At 48.1% G+C, this 22,494-nt stretch overlaps 1 protein-coding gene across 1 annotated transcript; it reads left to right on the forward strand.

Moving 5' to 3' along the window:
• Window positions 1-4,487: 4,487 nt before the first annotated feature.
• Window positions 4,488-20,036, forward strand: LOC101542379 (corticosteroid-binding globulin-like). Its single transcript, XM_004621785.2, has 5 exons — window positions 4,488-4,616; window positions 5,762-6,378; window positions 14,802-15,072; window positions 18,361-18,508; window positions 19,747-20,036. Exons 2-5 carry the CDS (start codon window positions 5,781-5,783, stop codon window positions 19,939-19,941), a joined length of 1,212 nt encoding a protein of 403 aa, XP_004621842.2. The 5' UTR covers window positions 4,488-4,616; window positions 5,762-5,780; the 3' UTR covers window positions 19,942-20,036.
• Window positions 20,037-22,494: the final 2,458 nt, after the last annotated feature.

The raw sequence follows: 22,494 nt of genomic DNA on the forward strand, positions 1-22,494 counted from the left end.
TCAGGGTAGGAGAAAGTTTGGTTCAGGATTACGGAAACATGTCTATTCAAAAAATGAAGCCTGGTAGTGTTCTCTCACTATCTACGCTGTTTTGTTCATTGGTCTCGTGGCTCTTCCCCCACCCAGGACTGCCGATGGCAATGGACGGACAAAGGAGGAGAGGAGGGCCCGGCTGGTTGGTATCAATAGCAGTTTATTCCCATCTCATCTCCATTCTCTCCTGATTCTCCTGCTCCAGATCCCCTTCATCCCTCCTCTCTGGGTCCTGCTCCTTTCTTCTCCTGGATCCCCCTTACAGCCTTAGTTATCCCCCCCCATCATCCGGGGGTTCTGGTAGTGTGGTCATACAATCAATGGATATGAGGTTTCTCCCTCAGGGGAAGCTTCTTCTAGGACATACTCTCATTCAGCAAGAAGACCATGACCATGCTCTTAACTTATAGTTAAATATTATGGCACTTTGGCCTGGTCCATTTCAATGCCAGGGTAGCTCACAACTTACCCTGGGTCCATCTAGTCCCTTTTCGGGACCCTGCTTTTGGAGTGCTAAGAACTAAGGCAACTGAGGCGTAAGTTGAGAAAACAGATGTCCGGGAGTAAATATTATTTAGAGTCAATTAACCTCCAAGTTACAATAGCACAGCATTAACTGTCTTACTGTGTCTATACAAAAAGGACATTGCTCTGAGGTAACTATGCAAAGGATATAAGGAGAAGAGAAAAGCAGCATTTCACTTTACAAATCACAGACACTGCTTAGAGGAAAATAGTGAATAATTGGTTGGGGAAGAAAGCACAGAGAAGTGGCTATAGATAGACACAGAGGAATGGGAGTGCCTCGGGAGCATTGTGTTGGATGTTACTCTGTAAACCTAAACTCAGGCTGCAGGGATATGAAATACAGACAGCTCCTGTTTTTAGGGGTTCAGGGGCTTTGGAATTGGGTTGGAGTTTGGAGGCAGGGTGTCTGTATAATTCTACTCCACTGGAACCAACATGACTCTGCATGGAACCTAAACTACAATAGTTATACTAAAATTGTGTCTGTCAAGGAGACAGGTTGTGAGTTAGATGGAACCTGGGGTCATTGCTGGTGGGACTGGAGTTGGAACATTGCATGCTTGAAATTCTATTGTCAACAACTTTGTAAATCATGGTACCTATATATGTGTGTGTGTGTGTTTGTATACATATCTAGATATATATATATGCAAAGATTAAGGGGTGGAAGAAATAGTACAGTGGGTAGGGCATTTGCCTTGCACGTGGCTGAGCCTGGTTCAATTTCTGGCATCCCATATGGTCACCCAAGTACTGCCAGGAGTAATTCCTGAGTACAGAGCTAGGAGTAAGCCCTGAGCAGTGCTCGGTGTCACTCAAAAAAGAAAACAAAAAGCTTAAGAAACAATTTTAAAAAACCCAAATGGTTTGGATGAAAATCATAAAGAGGAGCCTTCCTGAGACCCACACTGGCAGTTCCACACAGCCCCAGCACTGATGCAGTTGCCTGCCACACTTCCCAGCTCCACTGCTGTGCGACACTGCAGTCCTTTGCCAGGGGGGACACTTTTGTGGCTGGCCTTGGCAGGATGCCTTCTGTTGGACCCAGATGGATAACACAGAACCTCACTCAGTGGCCCAACTTCCACCTGCTTACTTGAGTGCATGAAAGGGACCTTAATCTTTGACTATTTCTTATTGCTCACTATTTTACCTATGAAAGGAATACTAAGTTTTGGTGTCCTGCCTCATAAGAGCATGTGCTTAAGGGTGCAACATGGACTCAGAGTCAGTTTTACTATCTCCCTGCCAAAGAGCCTTATCTTAACTAACTAAATGCCGTCTCCAGAGAACAGGAGCAAAGGCTCCCCTGGAAACCTGTGTTGTGTCTCTAGGATGCAGACACAAGGGATCTAGACTTCATTGAGGTGATTCTTGCAAGAGATGCTTGCATGAGAGCTGAGGTTGCAGAAAGACACAGGTCTTAAATATTATACTTTTTTTTTTGCTTTTTATGTCACACCTGGCGATGCTCAGGGGTTACTCCTGGTTCATGCACTCAGGAATTACTCCTGGTGGTGCTGGGGGACCACGTAGGATGCTGGGAATCAAACCTGGGTTGGCCGCATGCAAGTCAAACGCCCTACCCACTGTGCTATTGCTCCAGCCCCAAATATTATACTTCTTAATGACAGTGACATGAAGGTTATCACTCAAGATCAGTCTCCCCTTGATTTGTGACTCAGAGGAGGAGACCATGACAGGGAAGGCACTGCCTCCTCACTCTATTAACCAGCTGGGACTATGGTAAATGACATTTCACCTAGCAGCCCTGCATGCAAGATCCAGAGGGCCAGACACAGCCAACTGCAGAGTATGAGAAATACCTGAGTATCTCCACCCCTCTTGCTCCTTCCTGACCTCCAAACAAAGCGATGAAGCAAGGGGTTAAACCCATTTGCTTTAATGGGGCACTGAACATAAGGTCAAGCATGGACAGTGGTGAGGCAATCCTGGGAGAGTTTTCCAAAGTCTGGAGGTCACCCACAAGGACTCTGGCCTTCACCTGGCCAGGGTGGACACTGAACTGAGAGTCATTCCCAGTCATCATACAACTAATGGGACCAGAAGGACAGGCCTGTCTTGAAATTCATGCCTAATACTGGCCCTCAGCATTCTGACATCACTGGATCCATTTCAGAGCACTAACTCACAGCAGGGGGAGGCCAGCGCGTGGCCCAGGCTCTGAAGACAGACTGCAGGGCTTAGAGCCTCAGCTCTGAACAAGCTCCTTGACCTTCCTGGAGCTCTGTCTTCTCAATTGTACAATGAGCCCAGGATACTCCGTTAGTTAAGTAAGGTTACCCTGGGAGGTGGGCAGAGTTGTAATCCACTGAGGATTGGCAGTTACAGTGAGGGGTGGAATCTTAGAGAGGAGGATGGGAAGGATTAGGGAAGGAGGGGAGTTAGAAGGAGAGAGAAATGGACTATAAGGAGCGAAAGGATGAGGGAGAAGAACTCAGACGAAGGGAAAATTCCTGCCAGCTCCAGGCTGCCCACAACACGCAGGGTCCTTGCTCAGGGAACAGCAAAGAGTAGATGCAAGTGACAGTGATTCATGCCATGACAGAGGTGTCACTGCAGTGTGACAGAGACAGAGACAGAGAGAACCTGGAGGAGGTAACCTGAGACCTGACTCACGAAGATAAAGATGAGTGGGAGCTACACGGGGTAGGACAGACCAGTCCAGCTCTGTCCAGCTCCCAGGGAGCCCGCTCTGGCTGGCAGAGGGAACCTCCCCCAGTCACTCCCAACCTTACTGTGGCTGCGAATTCAGGGGCCTCGGTGTCCAGATGAGACTTAGGCCCAGCTGTCACTGGGACAGGTTACTCCGTCCTCCTGGGCCAGGTCAGATTCCCTCTCCCGCCGGGGGACCCTGGCCTTGCAGGCACTTCTCAGTCTGGCCCTGACCTTAACTGACTATGTTCTCAGCTGTTCCCAGAAAACGCTTAACAACAAATCCTGTGCTCTTCTGGATTTCACTTGTGGAAAATATATACTAGATTGGCGTGGGGATGTGGCTCATGTGCAAGGCCTGGCTTGGAACCCCAGTTCTGCATGCCTCTCCCCAAATCAATAGCGTCTCCTGGTGGAGCATTGGCGGCACCAGGAGTGCACCCCACAAATATCTGTTGAGATATCTCAAACACAAGTGACTACTCTGTGTTATGTAGCCCAGTGGCACTGGATACACTCACGAAAGTGTGCAAACCACCCTTTAGCACCATCGCCAGAACATTCTCATCCTCCCTGATTGAAACTCTGTTCCCGGGAATCACCAGCTCCCCATTTCCCAGCATTCTCTCTAAGCACCATTCTAGTTTCTAGTTTTATGGCTTTCACTAACTTCTTTATTATGATTGGATTGTTTAATTCATCACCATGCCCTCAAGCTTCCTCACATTGTGCCATGTACTGGAGTAGGAAAAATCATGTTGCCTCTTACGATGGTTTCTGTCCCAGAACTGCTGAAATCCCTGTGATTTCCTAAGTGATAAGACCACTAGAAACATCTCTTGCTTTAATATTTGTGCTTGACCCTAATCCTGACACAAGGTCACTAAACCCTTAAAGGTTTCGAAGTGATAAGATCACTGGGAACTTCACTGATATTTGTCTTTGGCCCCAGGGCCTGACACAAAACTCATAATCCCTTGGAATTTCCTAGGTGATAATATTATCTTCTTTTTCTAATGAGGTGACTTTTAGTGCCTCCTGGACATCTTCCATGTGGGATCTGGCCACCAGAGAGATCAGACCATGGTTAGAAGCATGGAACCCCCAGACACATTCACCCCACTTCCACCCCCATTCTCTGGGGAGGAGAGGAGAGATGGAGATTGAGTTAATCATCAATCATGCTTGTCTGATGAAGGTATAAAAATCCCCAAACCTGGGATTCAGAGAGCTTCTGATGAGTGGACACATCTCCATGTCAAGAGGGTGGTACATGCCAGCGTCACAGGGAAAGGAACTTCTCTGCTTGGGACTCTTCTGTACATCTCTTCATCAGACTATGAATTCAAAATCTGTACCATATACTGTCTAACACGCAGGTAACCATTCGCCCTTCTCTGAGTTCTGGGTGCCATTCTAGTCAAGAGCAAATTCAAGAGGAAGGTCATGGGGACCCTCGTTTGGAGCCAGTCCCAAATTGCAGGTGCTGGTCTGGGAATTGCGATGGCTGTGTGAGCTGTGGGCAGTCTTGGGGGGACTGAGCCCTGGGCTTGCAGGATTTGACAGGAACTCTGGGTGCATTGACTCAAGACTGAGTTCAATGCTGGGCTCTTCAGCCAGAGTTAGATATGTCTGGGAAACCCACACATCTGGTGTCTGAGGGGAGAGTGGGAGCAGTGTGAGAGCATAGGAGGGACACAGCACTGCTGTCCTCAAATGGCCATATTTAAAAAATTAATTCATGGGGCCAGACAGTACAATGGATGATGTACTTGCCTTGACCACGCCTGACCTGACATCCTATATGGTCCCTCAAGCCTGCCAGGAGTTATCCCTGAGTAAAGCATTGGCAGTTGTGGCCCAAAAACAGAAACAGAAAAGAATAAAATAAAATAGAAAAATAAATGAAATTAAATTCCATTTACTTATTCATGGGTATTTGTCTCTGTTTATCTGTGTCTATCTCTGTCTGTCTCTATTTCTGTCTCTGTTTCTCTCTCTCTCTCTCTCTCTGTCTCCCTCTCTCTCTATTTCTCTCTTCCTGCCCCCACTCCGGTAATGAATAACATAGTTGTGAATATTAGCATGTGTAAATATTTGCCTGAAGTCCTTAGCTATTTCTTTGGTGTCTGTCCTCAGAAGTGGACTGTTGAGACATGATCTCTCTTCAACTCTCACCCTCTTCCCCACATGGCTACATCTTCTAACATTTTTTTTTTTAGCAATGTACCTGGTGTCTGGCTTCTCCACCTGTTTTCTGTTTTATTGTTGTTGTTCCTATGGTGGCTATTGTAATGGATATGATTGTATTTCGCTGTGGCCTTGACTTGGATTATTATTTTTTATCATTATTGGTTGAGTGCCTTTGAATGTACCTATTGACCATTTTATATCTGGTCTCTACACAATTAGTGTAGAGAAAGGAGAAAGAAACTGGGGCTTAGATGGGATCTTCCACTCCCATTGCACATGCAGCACTGCCTTGTGGGTACCACGCAGCTAACAGGCTTTCTTGATTTGGCAGGGCTTGGCCAAAGTGCAACATGCTGTTCACCCTCTCCACCTGCCTCCTCTGGCTGACTCTCAGTGGCCTGCAGACCATCCAGGCTGAGGATTCCCACGAGAACATGAGCACCAGAAGCCCTTATCGGAACCTGGCTCCCAACAATGCTGACTTTGCCTTCAGTCTTTTTAAGAACCTAGTGGCCTTGAATCCCAACAAGGACATCTTGATCTCCCCTATAAGCATCTCAATGGCCTTGTCTATGCTGACTCTGGGTGCCGGCGGCCATACACGCAGTCAGATGCTTAATGGCCTGGGCTTTAAAGTAGATGAGATTACAGAAACTGAGATCCACAAGAGTTTCCAGCATCTTCACGATCTCCTCAGACTGTCAGATATGCACATGGGCAGCACCTTGTTCCACAATCAGAGCCTGAATCTTATGGAGCTATTCTCAGCAGACACCAAACGGTACTATGGATTGGAGAACTTGCCCGTAGATTTCCAGGACAGGGCCAGAAGCAGCAGTCAAATCAATGAGTATATTAAAGATAAGACGCAGGGGGAAATCTCAGACTTGTTCTTGGAGCTGGAGAGCACAGTCACTATCATCCTGATCAACTATGTCTTCTTCACAGGTATCCACCATCTACCCCATTATGATAAGACCCTGTCTGTGATTGCACTTGGAAGTATTTGATTGAACAAAAGACAGTATATTTGCATCTCTATCTCTCTCTGTCTGTCTCTGTCTCTGTATGTCTTTGTCTCTCTGTCTCTCTAATTCCCTGTCTCTCTGCCTCTTTCTGTGCCTGTCTCTGTCTGTCTGTATCTGTCTCTCTGCCTGTCTGTCTGTCAGTCTGTCTGTCTGTCTGTCTATCTCTCCCCTCCGCCTCTTTTGGACATTGTAGTTTGTAACACAAATACTGAAAGGTTATCAAGTATATCCCTTTACCTACTTTTAACACTCAGTTCTTGTCCAGCGTGACCATTTCTAGCTATTATTGTCACACTGTTCCCCTCTCTATCTTACCTACCCTCTGCCTCACACATACTTGTGGTTGATTCCAACCATTGGTCAGTTCTCCTAGCCCCTGTTTTCCTTGGCTATGCATATTAGACTTCAACTATACATATATATATATGTATGTATATATACATATATATAATATCACAAATGAATGCAGTAATTCTATATTTGTCCTTTTCTGTCTGACTCATTTCACTCAACATGATACTCTCCAAGTCCATCCACTTATAGACAAATTTCATAACTTCATTTTTCCTAACAGTTACATAGTATTCCATTGTGTAGATGTACCAAAGTTTCTTTCTTTTTTTCTGTTTTTTATTATTTTTAAATTATTTTAATGAATCATAGTGAGATACAGTTTTACAGACTTTCATAATTGCGTTTCAGTCAAACAATGTTCAAGTACCCATCCCCCCGGCAGTACCCATTCTCTATCCCCAATGTTCCCAGTATCCCTCCCCCTACCCCAACCCCTTCCCACCTCCTGCCTCTGTGGCAAGCACCATCCCTCTTGCTCTTTCTCTCTTTTTGGGTGTTGTGGTTTGCAATACAGGTAACAAGCAGCCATCATGTTTGGTCCATAGTCTACTTTCAACATACATCTACTAACCTGAGTGATTCCTCCAGCCATCATTTATTTAGTGCTCCTCTCTCCATCCCAGCTACCTTTTTCCACAGTGCATGAGATCAGTTATCAAGCTGTGGGGCACTCATGAAATTTGCATATAAGTGAATCAATATGGAGAGTATCATGCTAAGTGAAATGAGTCAGAAAGAGAGAGACAGACATAAAAGGGCTGCACTCATTTGTGGAATATAAAGTAACACATAATAGGAGATTAACACCTAAGGACAGTACCATAGTTTCTTTATCCATTCGTCTGTTCTTGGGCACTCAGGCTGTTTCCAGATTCTGGCTATTGTGTATAGTACTGTCATGAACATTGGAGTGCAGATGGTGTTTCTGCGGTGTGATTTTGGACCCCTATGGTATATTTCCAGAAGTGGTATTGCTGGGTCATATGGAAGCTCAATTTCTAGTTTTTTGAGGAATGTTCATAGTGTTTTCCAAAAAGGCTGGACCAGTCAGAATTCCCACTAACAATGAAGGAGAATCCCTTTCTCCCCACATCCGCACTAGCACTGGTTGCTCTTATTCTTTTGGATGTGCGCCAGTCTCTGTGGTGTGAGCTGATACTTCGTTGTTTTTTTTATTTGCATCTCCTTGATGAGTGATGAAGAGCATTTTTATGTGCCTTTTGGCTATTCGAATTTTTTCTTTGAGAAATTTTCTGTTCATTTCTTTTCCATAATTTTTGATGGGGTTGGAAGTTTTTTTCTTGTAAAGTTCAACCAACGCCTAGTATATCTTTGATATTAACTCCATATCAGAAAGGTTTTGGGTGAATAACCTTTCTTATTTCCTAAACTGTCTTTGTATTTTGGTCACTGTTTCTTTTGAGGTGCAGACGCTTCTTAGTTTAATGTAGTATCATTTGGTTTACTTTGCTTCCACTTGCTTGGTCAATGGTGTTTTATCTTTGAAGATACCTTTAGCTTCAATATCATGGAGGGTTTTGCCTACATTTTCTTCCATGTACCTTCTGATATTGAGATCTTTGATACATTTTGATCTGACTTTTGTGCATGGCGTTATATAGAAGTCTGAGTGTGTTTTTTTTTTTTTGCATGAAGCTGTCCAGTTTTGCCAGCACCACTTGTTAAGGACCATTTGCCTTTTTTAAACAAAGTCCCCATCTCCTGATCAGTTTTGTGATCTGCTGGTTTGGGAATCACCCTTTGTTAGAGTGAAATATAACCTAACTCTAGTTGCTATAAACAGTGGTCTTCACCCAAGGGTACTCAATCCCCCTCCCAGTCCGTTCACATCACTCTGATCTCTGCCCCTGCCTGCAAGTCTCCTCTGTACTCCAACTCCCTGCCTGCCTCCCCCACATTTTTTTAAAAGACACTGTGATCAGATTGGGCCATCCTGAATAACGCACAATAATCCCATTTCAAGATCAGTATGATGCCCCCTTAAATACTAGTTATTAGCTTACAAAGTCCAGGGGTTAGACTATGTGACATCTTGGGATCTGGTGGGTACAATGTTCATGCCCTTTCTCTATTTGGCCTTTCTTCAACCTGGCTACTTCCCACCCTTGAAATCTCAGCTCAGCACTCACCCACTCCATGAAGCTTCTCCTAATTTCTTCAAGCAAGTCTTCTCTCTCAAAAGCATCCTCTGTAGGTTTCCAACACCTCTTTTTTTTTTTTGCTTTTTGGGTCACACCCAGCGATGCTCAGGGGTTACTCCTGGCTTTGCACTCAGGAATTACTCCTGGCGATGCTTGGGGGACCATATGGGATGCCGGGGATCAAACCCGGGTCGGCCGCGTGCAAGGCAAACGCCCTACCCGCTGTGCTATCGCTTCGGCCCCACCAACACCTCATTTTAATAATCATCTTGGTGGAACATGTTGTTCTGGACCCAAGTGGTTTAATTTTAGTTAAGGAATCATCTTCAAGGACATGCAGTGAAAAAATAGAGTAAAAATTAAAATAAAGAGGCTGGAAGATAAAACAAGGACCATAGCATATGCTTTGCATGAGAATGACCCAGCTTCAGTACCCGGCCCCACAAAGTTCCCCAAGCACTGCTAGTTGCTGCCCTGGAGCATCCCAAGTACCACGGGATGTGGCCCAAAGTGTAGGGCCTCAGAGCACCACATGCAATCACATTCCCGTGATCTATCCGGTTGGCCATGAACCCATGGTAGGGTTCCAAGGTTTCCTGAGCACTACCTGGGAGGTACAAACAAAATATAAAAGAAAGTGCAGAAGGGAAATATTTTTAAAGCCATTGCGTTGTTTAACACCTGTATGGCACCGGAAATGTTCAGCCCATGATCCTGAACAAAGAAATTCACACTTGTTTTCTCCTCCGCAGAGCCCCAAAAGGGCTTCCTATGACCACCCTCCCACCTCCTCTCCTCTCTATGGAGGGTGAACTTGATCTGTCCTAAAGCCTCCTCCTTCTGCCTTTGGATAACTCTGCCCATTCTTCAACATGAGAGTGAGTAATCCCGGGGCGAATGCCTCATCATTGAGGGTACCAGAGGTGCTAGACTGAGAGGGAGGTGACAACCTTCTCTTTTATCCCCAGAGCTATTGGTATGTGGATGTGGTGTAAATTTAAGGGGTAAAACATGAGGATTTGCTATTTGCAAATATTGGGAAAGGCTCACCACAATAAGGGTACTTCACACACCCCTCACCTCACCCAGTCACCTTTGTGGCTCTGTGTGGGTCGAAAACATGTATGATATTTTTTTCTCCTGATGGCTTTCAAGTATACAAACCAGCATTGTCGACAGTAGTCACTGTGTCTGACATCAGACCCCCAGAACTTAATCATCCTCTTAACTGCAACTTTGTACCTCTTAACCATGCCCCAATTCCCTCACAAGATGCATCCGGCAATCACCATTCGATTATGTTCCTGAGTCTATTCATTGTAGATTTCTCATACAAGAAACCTCATGTGGCATTTGTCTTTCTCTATTTGACTTATTCCACTCACCAAATGTCTGCAAGGACCATCCATATTTTCACAAATGGAAGATGCCTTTGTTGTTCGTGGCTGAGTAGAATTTCAGTGGATCCATTATTTATTATTGACTTTTATTATGATAACAGCCAGGTGTTGACAGGCAATGTTGCTGTGATGTGACATCCTAGAGTGTACGTACACCAGGATGGCGGAACCCACTAGGCCCTACTCTGTACTGGGGAACACCATCACGTATGTGGTTCTTGTTGATTGAGACTTCATGAACTTCAAACTTCCCATGGCTGCCCTCACCTCTTCATCCACTCAGCCATCGTGATGCGCAGATTATTTCCATGTTTTAGCTCTTGTGAATAATGCAGTGAACACGGGCTGCAGATCTCTCTCCAAGAGAGCAATTTCATTTTATCCAGGTAAATATTCCAGAGTACAATTGCTTAACCATATATAGTGCTATTTTTTTTAATTTATTTATTTTTTAATTAGTGAGTCACCGTGAGGGTACAGTTACAGATTTACACATTTTCTTGCTTGTGTTTTCCTTATACAATGTTTGAGAGCCCATCCCTCCACCAGTGTCCATTCTTCACCACCAATGAACCCAGTATTCCTCCCACCTCCCAATCCCATCCCCCCCCACCCCACCTCTGTGGCAGGGCATTCCAATTTGTTCTCTCTCTCTCCTTTTGGGTGTTGTGGTTTGCAATAGGGGCATTCAAACTGTTTTCTGTAGTGGTTGCACCAAATTACCTTTCCATCAGAAATGCACTAGGATTTATTTGATCCAAATTTGCCAATACATACAATTTCATGTCTTCTTTATAAAATAAGAACCCTCTTACAAGTGGAGATCAGTGACTGTTTTTTTTTTTTTGAGAGTAGGGTGATTTTGTGGGAGGTATTATACTTTGATTTGTATTTTTCTGATCATTAATGATTATGTTGAGCTCTTCTTTATGTACTTATAGGTCATTTGAATTATATTTTTTTCTATTTTTCCTTTTGATTTTTGGGTCATACCCAGAAACGCTCAGGAGTTACTCCTGACTCTGCACTCATCCCACATGGGATGCCAGGGACCAAACCTGGGTCAGCTGCATGCAAGGCAAGCACCTTACCCGTTGTACTATCTCTTTGGCTTCTGAATTATTTTCTTATTTGGGTCCTTTTTCATTTTTTAATTAGGTTCTTATTTACTGGTTTTTAACTGTGTAAGTATGAGTTTGTGTATTCCAGAGGTGACTGTATGGATGGCAAAGCTTTTCTCTCTTTCTTTGGGTTGCCTTGCTCTTTTGTTGAATGTACCTTTGGTGGTGAATACACTTTTAGCTTGTTATAGTTGCTTTCCAAATTTTTCGATTTTATTACTTATAATTTTGGTTATCATATCCAAAATATCATGTCAAAATCAATGTGAAAGAGTGTTTTCCCAGCGCACATATGCTGCCTGAGCCCATGTGTTGCTTGCACCCACGTGGCTGAGCACACATGGCGTCCTCCTCTCCCCTCTTGAGATGGTACTTTCATGTTTTCATTTTAATGCTGAGATGTGCGTAGAGGCCCTCTCTGCCCTGATAAGTGTGTAGAAGCCAGGGTTCTCTCTTGAGCACGTTAGTCTCCACTCTCTCCCTCTTCTCTTCCTCCTTCCCTTCAAAACATCCAAATAAAATCTGTTTTACTTCAAAAAAAAGTATTTTCCCCATGCTACCCTTCTAGAAGTTTTATCAGTTCTGTTTACTTTTTGGATCTGATTTTATTTGAATCTTTTGAGTAATATTAGACAGAAGTCTATGGGGCCAGAGCAATAGTACAGTGGGTGGGGTGCTTGCCTTGCACAAAAACAACATGGATTTGATCCTTGACAAACCCTGATCCTGCAAGGAGTGATCCCTGATTGATCCCTGATTGATCCCTGGGTGTAGAGTCAAGAGCAAGTCCTGAGCACCTCTGAGTGTTCCCCCCGCGCCCCCCAAAAAAGGTCCAACTTCATTCCCTTGCATGGGAATATTCTGATATCCAGTTACCATTTACAGAGTCCTCAGACATGAGTTGACTAAATATTTAGCTTGACCCTTGACCTGTTAAATATTCTTGGCTCCATTGTCAAAAACATTTGAGAAGGTTTGTTTCTGGAAGCTCATTTCAGTTCCATTGAACTGTCTGTGTGTATGCCAGTCCTATGCAATTTTGATTATGATATCATTGTAGTACAGCTTGAAATCAGGCAGTATAATGCCTCCAGTTTTACTCTTTTGGGGGGTGACGTTGGTGGTGAAAGGTTGTTGTAGTTCCAGAGTATTCCTTATGCCTGACAGTGGTTGGGCCAAGAAGTCTGGGCAAGTTTACCCAAAAGGACTCCTGGGTGCTCCCATAAATCCACAGGTCACCTCTCCCACTGGACTGTGCATTTGTGTACATGACATCCTTGGATATTTGGGCACCTAGTCACTCTGCTTAGTGAATATGGTCAAATAGAGGCAGTGACAAGAGCAGAACCTGGGGAGAAAGACTCAGGGAAGACAAGCACAGGGAGGGACCCAGGGCCCGCTGGGGCCTGCACACCTGTGCACAGGTGGGGTGCAGGTGCTGGCATGGCAGCATTTAGCACAGGTCTTCTATTTATCAGCTTCCTGGCATCCTCAAGTATTGAGTGGGATGAGACTGACGAGACAGAGTAGCTCCTTGTGACCAAAACAAAGCACCATTAAGCAACAGGATGTGGGACACCACATTGCACATTGATGACCTGTGAGGAGGTGGAAGTGGGTTCACCTGGGTAGGTGGGAGCATCCATTGAAATGGTCCCAGCAAGCAGGTTAGTCTGGAAATGAAGCAAAGCACCCTTGTCAAGACACTGAGGAGGTGCCATTGACCAAGCAGTTCCTGATATGGTGACTCTCTTTACAGCTCTTTATGGAGAACATAGAAAATGTCACTAGAAGGGGTGGGAGGTGGAGGTGGAGATAGAGAGATAGTAGAAGGGGCAAGGTGCTTGCCTTGCATGCAATTGACAGGGTTTGATCCCTTCATCCCATATGGTTCCCTGAGCATTGCCAGGAGTGGTTCCTGAGTGCAGAGCCAGGAGTAACCCCTAAGCCCTGCCAGGTGTGGTCCAAAAACAAACAAAAATTGCCTCTACCAGGTTTTCCAGCGAATCATCCTCTCTCAGATACTTGTGCACAAATTCTTAAGTTTTTGTACCATGACTTTTTCTGGTCTATGGAACTTTGAGATAAAATTCCTTTAAATGGAGGGTAGAGTTTACTCTCTATTGTTTCATACTAAGCTGATATGTCCTAGTGATTCTGGGAAAGAAACAGTCTGAAGCTGAGTATCTGACAGAGGAAGGTTCTTTATGCACGTTGCCTTTCTTCTGGAAATTGGACACGCTAGTTACAAAACACCACACCCTTCATTGCTGGGGACCCCAGACTTCCAGACTTATAGGGGGTGGGGCTTGAGAACCCTAAGATGTTCTCACAGGTGGTGAGTCAACCCCCAGCCAGCTCTAAGGAAGAAGGGTGACATGGTCCTGGCTTCCCTGGTCTCCGTCATCATCTGCCTCTTCGGGGTCTCCCCCTTTTAGCCCTTTGGATCAGCAAAACTGGTTCAGAGGAGGAATCCTTGCCCATGGCCCATCAGCTGGTGAAGAACCAGGTGTGCTGAGTGGCCTGCAAAGTTGCTGCCACCTAACGTGGTTGGTGGTCCAAAAGGGTGTTGGGACCTGAGCTCAAGAGCAGCCGGACACCAGACCCTCCACTTCTGGGTTCTCTGTCCTCTCTAATCATGATGAAACTTAACCCAGTGCCTGGGGAGATTTTTATGGAAGTTCAGATGGCAGGAGGGGCTCAGTGGCTGTGGCCTCAGTGGGCAGCGGGGTTGCAGAAGCCACTTTCTTCTCTCCAAGCTGAATCTAGTGTGAAATTCCCCTCTTCGATGGGAACGAGCTCCTGTCAAACAGGTCAAAGGGTTTGAGTGACATCAAAGCAGGTGGGTAGCTCTAGGATATGGCCTTGAAGTTCAGGGCACCTCTCACACTGGTCTATCTCCAGGAAATGGCAGGGGGCTGGGGCTTTATAGGGTCAGGACCCTTCCTTCCCCCTGAGAGGAGGTGCAATTGATTGACAGGCCGGGGTGGGGGTGGAAGGAGCGGTGTTCTATGGCCAGGTGGGGAAAATATTAAGTGAAGAGGAACAGAATCAAGCTGAAGTCTGGTTCACTGGATCCAAATGCATTCTCTTTTCACAAGCCTTTTTACAAGCCAATATTGGAAATGCAACGGACATTCCATCTGTTGCATGTAGTAGGTCTCCCAGCCTCTGGGGATCCCACACTTTACCAGATGCCTCTGGACACTGGCAGTTTCAGGAGGGGCCCCTGCCCTGTTGAGTGGTGGCCCCAACTCCGAGTAACCCCCACTCTGCATATCCTGCCTTCACTTCCTGTCTGCCCAGGCACATGGGAACATATCTTCAACCCAGAAGACACCAGGCTGGGGGACTTCTATGTGGATGATACGACTGTGGTGCAGGTGCCCATGATGTTCCAGTCGAGCAACGTCAAGCACATGTATGACCCAGAGCTGGGCTGCTTGGTGGTGCAGCTGGACTACGTGGGCAACAGCACAGCCTTCCTCATCCTCCCAGACAGGGAGCAGATGGACACGGTCAGCCAGGCGCTGAGCCGAGAGACACTTGATAGATGGGCTTCATCCATGATCAACAGGTAACTCCGTCCTTCCTCCGGGGTGATGGCTTCTGGCTGCTGGCTAGCCAAGGCATTGAGGTCCCCTGATCTGGAGGTACCCACAGTTTGCACTGAGATACTTTAGGGCTTTCTGTAAGGTGAGGGTTCCCTTTGGGAGGTGAGTAAACGTCCCTTTGTATCAGCACATTTTTGCATCATCTTCCTTTTGGAGGGAGGAGGTTCCCATGTAAGTTCAGAAGATCTGGGGTGCCCTGATGATTCTCAGCCAACAAGGAAAGGGCAAGAGGATCAGTGCCCCGTGATCCCTACAGTACTGGGATACCCAGGCCACTCCCTGGGGCTAGCCAGCCTCAGGCCACACGCAGTGGCGCTCACAGACTTCAGGAACGCACATAATGATGCTCAGGACACCATGCGGTGCCCACAATTAAACCCAGATCAGGCACAAACCAGGCATCAATCTACTATCATCCAGTCTCCATTTTCCCAAGCTGAGTTCAAGCAACATCGTCTCCCCCACTCCACCATGTCGGAGCCCAAACAAAGCCTCCAGATAAATTATAAAATCACTCAGGGAAGGTAATAAATCACAAGACAAACTAGACAGTGAGCTCTGAGCATTTAGCAAGGAAGAAAGGAGAGAACTAGGGTGTGTACGCAGTGGGCTGGGGGTCAGGAGGAGAGCGAGGATGGGATAGACACAGATGGCTGGCTGAACCTGGGAGCAAGCAATGCAGCAGCAGGAAGGAATGAACCAATGAATCTTCTGCCCCACTCTGGGCACCTCTGAGCCAGAGGACAGCAGAAGCACGCTGTGTCCAGCTCCCTGCTCCATTCTCATCTTGGATGGGGGCGGGGGGGGCAGATGCATTTTTGTCATGGTCCTCATTCTCAGATGAATCAAGTTCCATCTCTTCAAGATAAGCGAGAGAAACAGAGCGGGCCCCGTGTCAGGTGGGATAGGGCAACTGGAAGGACCTGGGGGATGCACGGGAGCTGGAGGCTCATTACAGGTGACACTCTGAGCTTGTGTCACAGATGAGTGACACTAGGAGCTGGAGGTCCCGGAGCAGTGCATTTTCTTTCCCATTTGTCTTCCTTCATACTCATTCGCGGTCACTCATTCATACAACATACATCAGTGGAAGCACTTGCTGGGGACCAGCTAAGAATGATGAAGAGTACAAGGGGCCTAAGACAGAGTAAAGACCTCCAGCACAGCTGGCCTAGGCCAGAATGCAGATGCCCTGAAGAATTAGTGGTGGTGATGTGGTCAAGCTCTATAGGACTATAAGGATAGAGGAAAAGAGGTGCAGAGATGTGAAAACAGGGTAGGCAGACCAGCCCCAGGGGTGGCGGTGGGGAGCTGCCAGACAGCCTGTGCGGCCTTTGAACTCCTCTAATCCTGCTTTGAAGTTCAGCTGGTGGAGGCAGGAAGTGGAGGAGACCAGGAAGGCTGTGCCCAAGGCAGGCACTGCCAGAACCGGGCAAGGAACAGCCACAAAGGAGGAGGCAGGTCGCGTTGGAGTGGATGGATTGTGTCATGCAAGAATTATGCAGGCATAAAATCTAGGATAAGCTTTCCTCTTTTTTTATAGGTGAAAGTTTTGTGGTGTGCTGAGGTATTATTCATTCCGACTCAATCTCTCAGAGCTCAAGGGGTGATTCTCATGGGAGGTTGGCCCGTCCTCTGAGGGCAGGAAGTTCCCGGAGCTTGGCCTTCATCCTACAGGGAAGGAGTCAGTCCCCCATGAAATGGGGTGTTGTGGGGTACACGTTCTTAGATTCCTGAGACCATCCCTGCTTGCCTTTGTGACATAGTTGGGGGTACAGAAGGCGTTGTACAGAGAGGGGCCTGTGCTTGGGTCATTTGGGGGATTCTTTGCCACCGTTTCACCCTTTCTTCTGCGCCCTCTTTCCTTACCCTCATTCTCCAAGGAACCTGTAATTTGAGTGTGGGGTAGCGAGGGGGTGAGAAGGTACCAGGACTCACAGTCTGCTCCATCCTCTACCCCCTGCCCGTCCTGTTGAAAAAAGAGATGAAGGATCATCTTTCTCCACATCGAAGTGCCTCCACTAAAATGTTTATATAAACCTGTAATGATGCCATTTTTCAGCATCCAAGGTGAAAGTTGGCAACTGTTGCCATCATATGATTGGACCCAAGGACTCTGTTTCTTCTGGGAGGTCCTTGCACCCCACAGAACACAGACAAACCCTGGTTCCTCAGCCTTCACCTGTGTTTCATTTTCCCCACCCTCAGCTCCCCCTGCCTTTACTCTCCAGCACCCAAAGCCCCTGAGCACACGGCCTAGAGGGTCCCACTCACATCCCCCTTTGGGGCAGCCCCATCTGCTGTGGCCCGTATGTCCTCTAAGCCAGGCCGAGGGACTGTGAGGCCACAGGGCCTGATTTCCAGCTTCCCTCTGGGGAAACTCACAACAGTTCCCATGTCGCGATCTGGACACAGAAGTTGTTGACTTCGGCTTGGGACAAACGTGCCCTCATGGATGGGAGATCAGAGCACGGGGTCCTGCTCAGTTCCACTCCCAGCCAGAGAGCCCCTGTCCCACACACTCCCCGGAGAAGGATTTCTCCAGCCGCTCAGTCACAGATGTCTTCCGGTTCCAAGAAGAGACTATCTCCCCCTTCGCCCCTCTCCAGTCCCCCCTTCTGCCCTGTGCAGAGCCCTCTGCCCCTTTCAGATGCTCAGGGTCCCCAGTATCTCTTCCTGCTCTGGAGAAAAAGGAATTGTAAAATGAAGCAAACGCCTTCAGAGGTGGACAGGCCATGTGTAAACACCCACCCCACGTGCACCAACATTTGAGAACTGTATCCACTTTGTCATGGAAGTTGTCAGCCCAGTGGACAACAGCTTTCGAGCTGAGAGGTCTGGGAGGGTCCCTGGGTCTCCACGCTGTCCTGATGTGTCAGGAACACACACAGAGAAGAGGGTGGGCTAAAGCAACAGGGCATGGTGGCGTCAGTGGGCCGAGACTCCTGCTCCCCGCTGGTGCTCCCTCTGCTCCTCCCCACCTGCCAGGAGGTGCTGGGGCACCTTGTGTAGAGACAATGTCTCAGGTAGCTCATGACAGGCAGAACCAGCTCAGGGAAGAGCTGGGCACAAGAGTTTGCTCCCGAGCCCCTGGGAGGAGCGGTCAGAGAGATGGAGGAAAGGGAAACCCACCTCTTCTGTCTGTGTGTCCCGGCGCAGAGGCAGGCTCTGGGTCATGACAGGGGAGGGTGAGTGTGAATGCCCAGGCCCTGCCCCGCAGGACTGTCTAACCTCTCTGCTTCCCCGAGCAGTCGTGTAGAACTCTACGTCCCCAGACTCTCCCTGTCTGGCAACTATGACCTCGGGGACATCATGAAGGCCACGGGCATTGCAGATTTATGGAACAACCAGACTGATCTGTCCCACATCACCAGTAATGTTCAGCAAAAGCTGTCAAAGGTAATTGTCTCTGGGACCCTTCACTGCTCCCCCACATCCACCCTGAGAGTGACAGGCAGCCCCATGGAACTCTTTCCCTGAGTAGGTGTCCTGGTCCTGGGCCTCGAGCCCCAGGTCGTCCCTACACCTCGAGGGTTGCAGCAGGCTCTCGGGGGCACAGCCCGAGAAGGGGGTTATCCTGGTCATGCAGCAGGCAGGTGGCCTGCGAGGCTGCAGCCCCACATGTCCCTGTGCCACCCGGGAGACCAGGAAAGGAAGTGGTCCGGAGGGCCATGGGCAGCCCTGAAAGAGGACGGAGAGTGGAGATGTCTGGGAAATCCCCACTGTGCCACCACCCATTGCCTCACTGTCCCCATCCTTCTCCTCTCATCCATTCATTCTGAAAGAGCTCTCTAGGGCACTCGGGGTTACCTCATGGCTCCGCTGGGTCCTGCCCTCAGAACCTGACAATCCTGTGGGTGACTAAACTATCAGAGTTTCAGGGGACTTGGAGAAAACCTTGGGGCAGTGGCCTCCTACTGCCCGCACATGAACTCATGGCCTGGAGATGCTCAGTCAATGCATGGCGGCCCCCTCCTCCTAAGGACTGTGCTGGCCTGTCCCTGGGAGGGTCTCTCAGGAGGGTCAGGCACTGACCAGGGCCACAGAGCCCTAGAGAAGAGTCCCTCTCTGCCCTGAGCTTGGGCTCAGGCCTCATTCCCAGCACCCACCTGGTGAGCCGGCCCCTGGCTCCCAGGCCCCACCCCAGAGCACAGGAACTTCCGTGAGCTTCTCCAGAGCCTGCCCAGGTTTCCTTCCAAGTTCTGCTGTGCTGATTCCAGAATTTGTTATAATTTTCATCACACTCTGAACTTCCCACAGTCACTGACGCCCTTTCCTTGAGTGCACAGACCCCCCAGTTACTCCCCCACACGGAGATAAGGTGCTGCTTCTCCCCTGAGCAGCACAGGACCTGGGCGGAGGGCTGGAGTAAGGGGGAGTTCAGCTCCTGTCTGACACCCCTTACCATCCACTAGGCAGGCACAACCTGCTCCCTGTCTCAGGAAAAGGTCTAGAAGTTTCCCATGGTCTAGAAGTGGACAGATCTCTGCACCCAGAGCTGTCATGTAGGAGAGAGGCCCGTCCGTGACCTCCCTGAGCCTGGCTCTCCCCTTCCTGAAGTCAAGGGAAGTAGGGGGCCCTGCGCAGGAAGGTTGGGGTCCAGCAGGAGCTCTCCAGCCCTTGTCCATCCCCAACAGGTGATACACAAGACCAACCTGCGAATCACTGAGAAAGGCAAGGAGGCTGCCGCGCCCCCAGTCTCCACCTCGGGAGGCCAGGGGGAGACCGCGCAGCTGACCAAAATCCAAATCAACCGGCCCTTCATCCTCATGATCTTCGACAATGTCTCCTGGAGCAGCCTCTTCCTGGGCAAGGTGGTGAATCCATCCTGAGGGCACAGTCACGGGCCTGGGCACTGGGACGCCCGGGACGTAACTGGCCATGGGGGTTCCTCCATTCTTCAGTTTCTCTTCTTGTAATAAACTAGTGTCAGCTGACATTGTGACTGATCACTGGTGAGACTGAAGGGGAAGGTGTCACCTCTCCAGCCTTGAATACTGTCCACGCCTTCCAGCTTTCTGCTCCCGCTTCTGGCTCCTGGTCAGATGCCCTGGGGAGCCTGCAAGAAGAGCGTAAGGGGTCACAACTCCTCTTACAAACGTCCATAAGTCTGAAGTTATTTCTCAATAGAAACTAAAAGAAGAAGAAACCACAGCAGCCAAAATACAACAGAGAGACAAAAGCATGGCGGCTGGAGGGGTAATGCTGCAGATAGGGTGCTTGCCTGGTAGTGGCTGATCCAGTTTCAATCCATGGCAACCTATAGTGTCCCTCGAGTTGGCCAGGAATGATCTCTGAGCAGAGCCAGGAGTAAACCCTGAAAATAGCTGGATGTGGCTCACCCAAAAACAATAACAGCAAAACCCCAAACCATTAAAAGACATTAAGGTAGATGACATATACATTGGTCTGTAGGTAGGTAGAGTTATACTGGTCTTCCCTCCACAACCCCACTGAGTCTTCCTGTCACCAGGCTGAGGGCTCCCTGACTTCACCACATTGAGCTTTGGTGACCGCCCGACCCACAGCTAAGGCTGATCTGAACCCAGAGGCCCTGCGTCCCCCAGTCCCACGCTCCCACATGACAAGGCTGGACTGAGTGAATGCACATAAAGCCCCCCACATGGCCCCCTACCCACCCTCTTAGGAACTGGACCTGATAGCAATGCTTTCCGTACAGCTGAGGGAGTTTTCACAGAGCAGGAAAGGGCAGGCAGAAGGGAGAAACAGTGGGGCTGTCTGGGATCAGGAGGGCCCAAAGGGGAATGGGGGTCTCCTTAGCCCAGGAGCCACCCAAAGGCTGAGCCTGCAGGAGGGCTCTGTGAGACCAATGGCCAGTGCTGCTGGACACAGAACCTGGTGACACCCCTGGCTCATGTCGCCAGAGACAGACCCCATTCCAGGGAGGGGCAGTTAGGGTCGGCCTCTGAGGCCCCTAATGGACCCAAGGTCTCCACACCCACGTCTATTGCATATGGATGGATGGATATTTGGAATCTGTCTCAGAATCACTTGAAAGTAAATTTCATGTCTCATGACCCTTTGCCTCTAAGGACTTCATAGAGATTTCCTAAGAATGTGTCGCTTATTTCTCAGTAAAGCTGCTGACTTCCAGCCACTGAGTTCAGGTTCCATCTTGGATCCTCTGTCCCACCCTGATTCCAACTGTGCTCATGGCCCCTAGAGGGCCGGGAGCACGAGTCTCCCTCCTGCAGGAAAAGGCCTTGGCCCTGATTCCTGGACCACGTCCGAGTCCTTGAAGGGGCATAATCTGGGGAGGAGTCTGCAGAAACATCTTCTGAAGTCACCAGATACACAATCAGCCTCTGCTCTCCCCAGCAGACACCCTGTGCTCTACAGCCCTGATATTTCTAAGCCACACAATCCCTGTTGTCACAAAGGGGTGTCATCATATACATGGAAGAAGGTCGTATTTGATTTTTTTAATAAAACTTTTATTTTATTGAATCACCATGTGGAAAATTACAACAGCTGAAAATTAAGCTTTCAGGCTTAAGTCTCAGTTATACAATGCTGAAACAATCATCCCTTCAACAGTGCCCACATTCCACCACCAAAAACAAACAAACAAACCCCAGTACACCTCCCATCCCTCCCCCTTTCCCCCTGTAACTGATAAATTTCACTTTACTTTCTCTTTACTTTGGTTACATTCAATATTTCAACAAAAACCTCACTATTATTGTTAGGAGTACCTCACTAGATTCAGACCTGTTGTGAAGAGATATGAGGTTGCTCGGCCCCGTGGTTTTGGATTTCTGTACTTTAGCAACTAAGTCCAGGGAGATATTGGGTCATTCAAGCTTGTAACTCTCATCTGTGGTCATCATAATATGGCGGTCGCCACACCCTTCACCCCCGGCAAGGAAGAGGCAAAGAGAAAAATACCTTTCCCCTCCTGAGCAGGCATGGGGCCGCGGCTTAGTTCTCAGTCTGGAGACATTCTGCAAGGAGCTGCCCATACCAAAAGTAGTTTAGCTGGTCTCTGGAGTCATGCTAATGCAGCTGTGGAAAGGCCGCACGCGTGCGGCCCCTGGGATCACATCTTGGCGTCAGGCCCGTATTTGTTTATTCCAATTTCTCTTCAGGTTATTTTTTTCACCAATCTATTTTGTCTTCATTTTATTAAGAGACAAGTGTGCCATTTTTTGTTTGCCTCTCCCCAGACATGGCTGAGAGGAGAAATTTGTCTCATCACTAGGGACATTGTTAGCATCATCATCATCATCCCATTGATCGTCGATTTTCTCAAGCGGTCTCAGTAATGTCTCCATTCGTCCTAGCCCTGAGATTTTAGAAGCCTCTCTTTATTCATCCTTCCCAATGGTGCCACATTGGAGGATCTTTCAGAATGAGACCCTGGT

Source organism: Sorex araneus, chromosome 3 (genome assembly GCF_027595985.1).
Source record: "Sorex araneus isolate mSorAra2 chromosome 3, mSorAra2.pri, whole genome shotgun sequence".
NCBI lineage: Eukaryota > Metazoa > Chordata > Mammalia > Eulipotyphla > Soricidae > Sorex > Sorex araneus.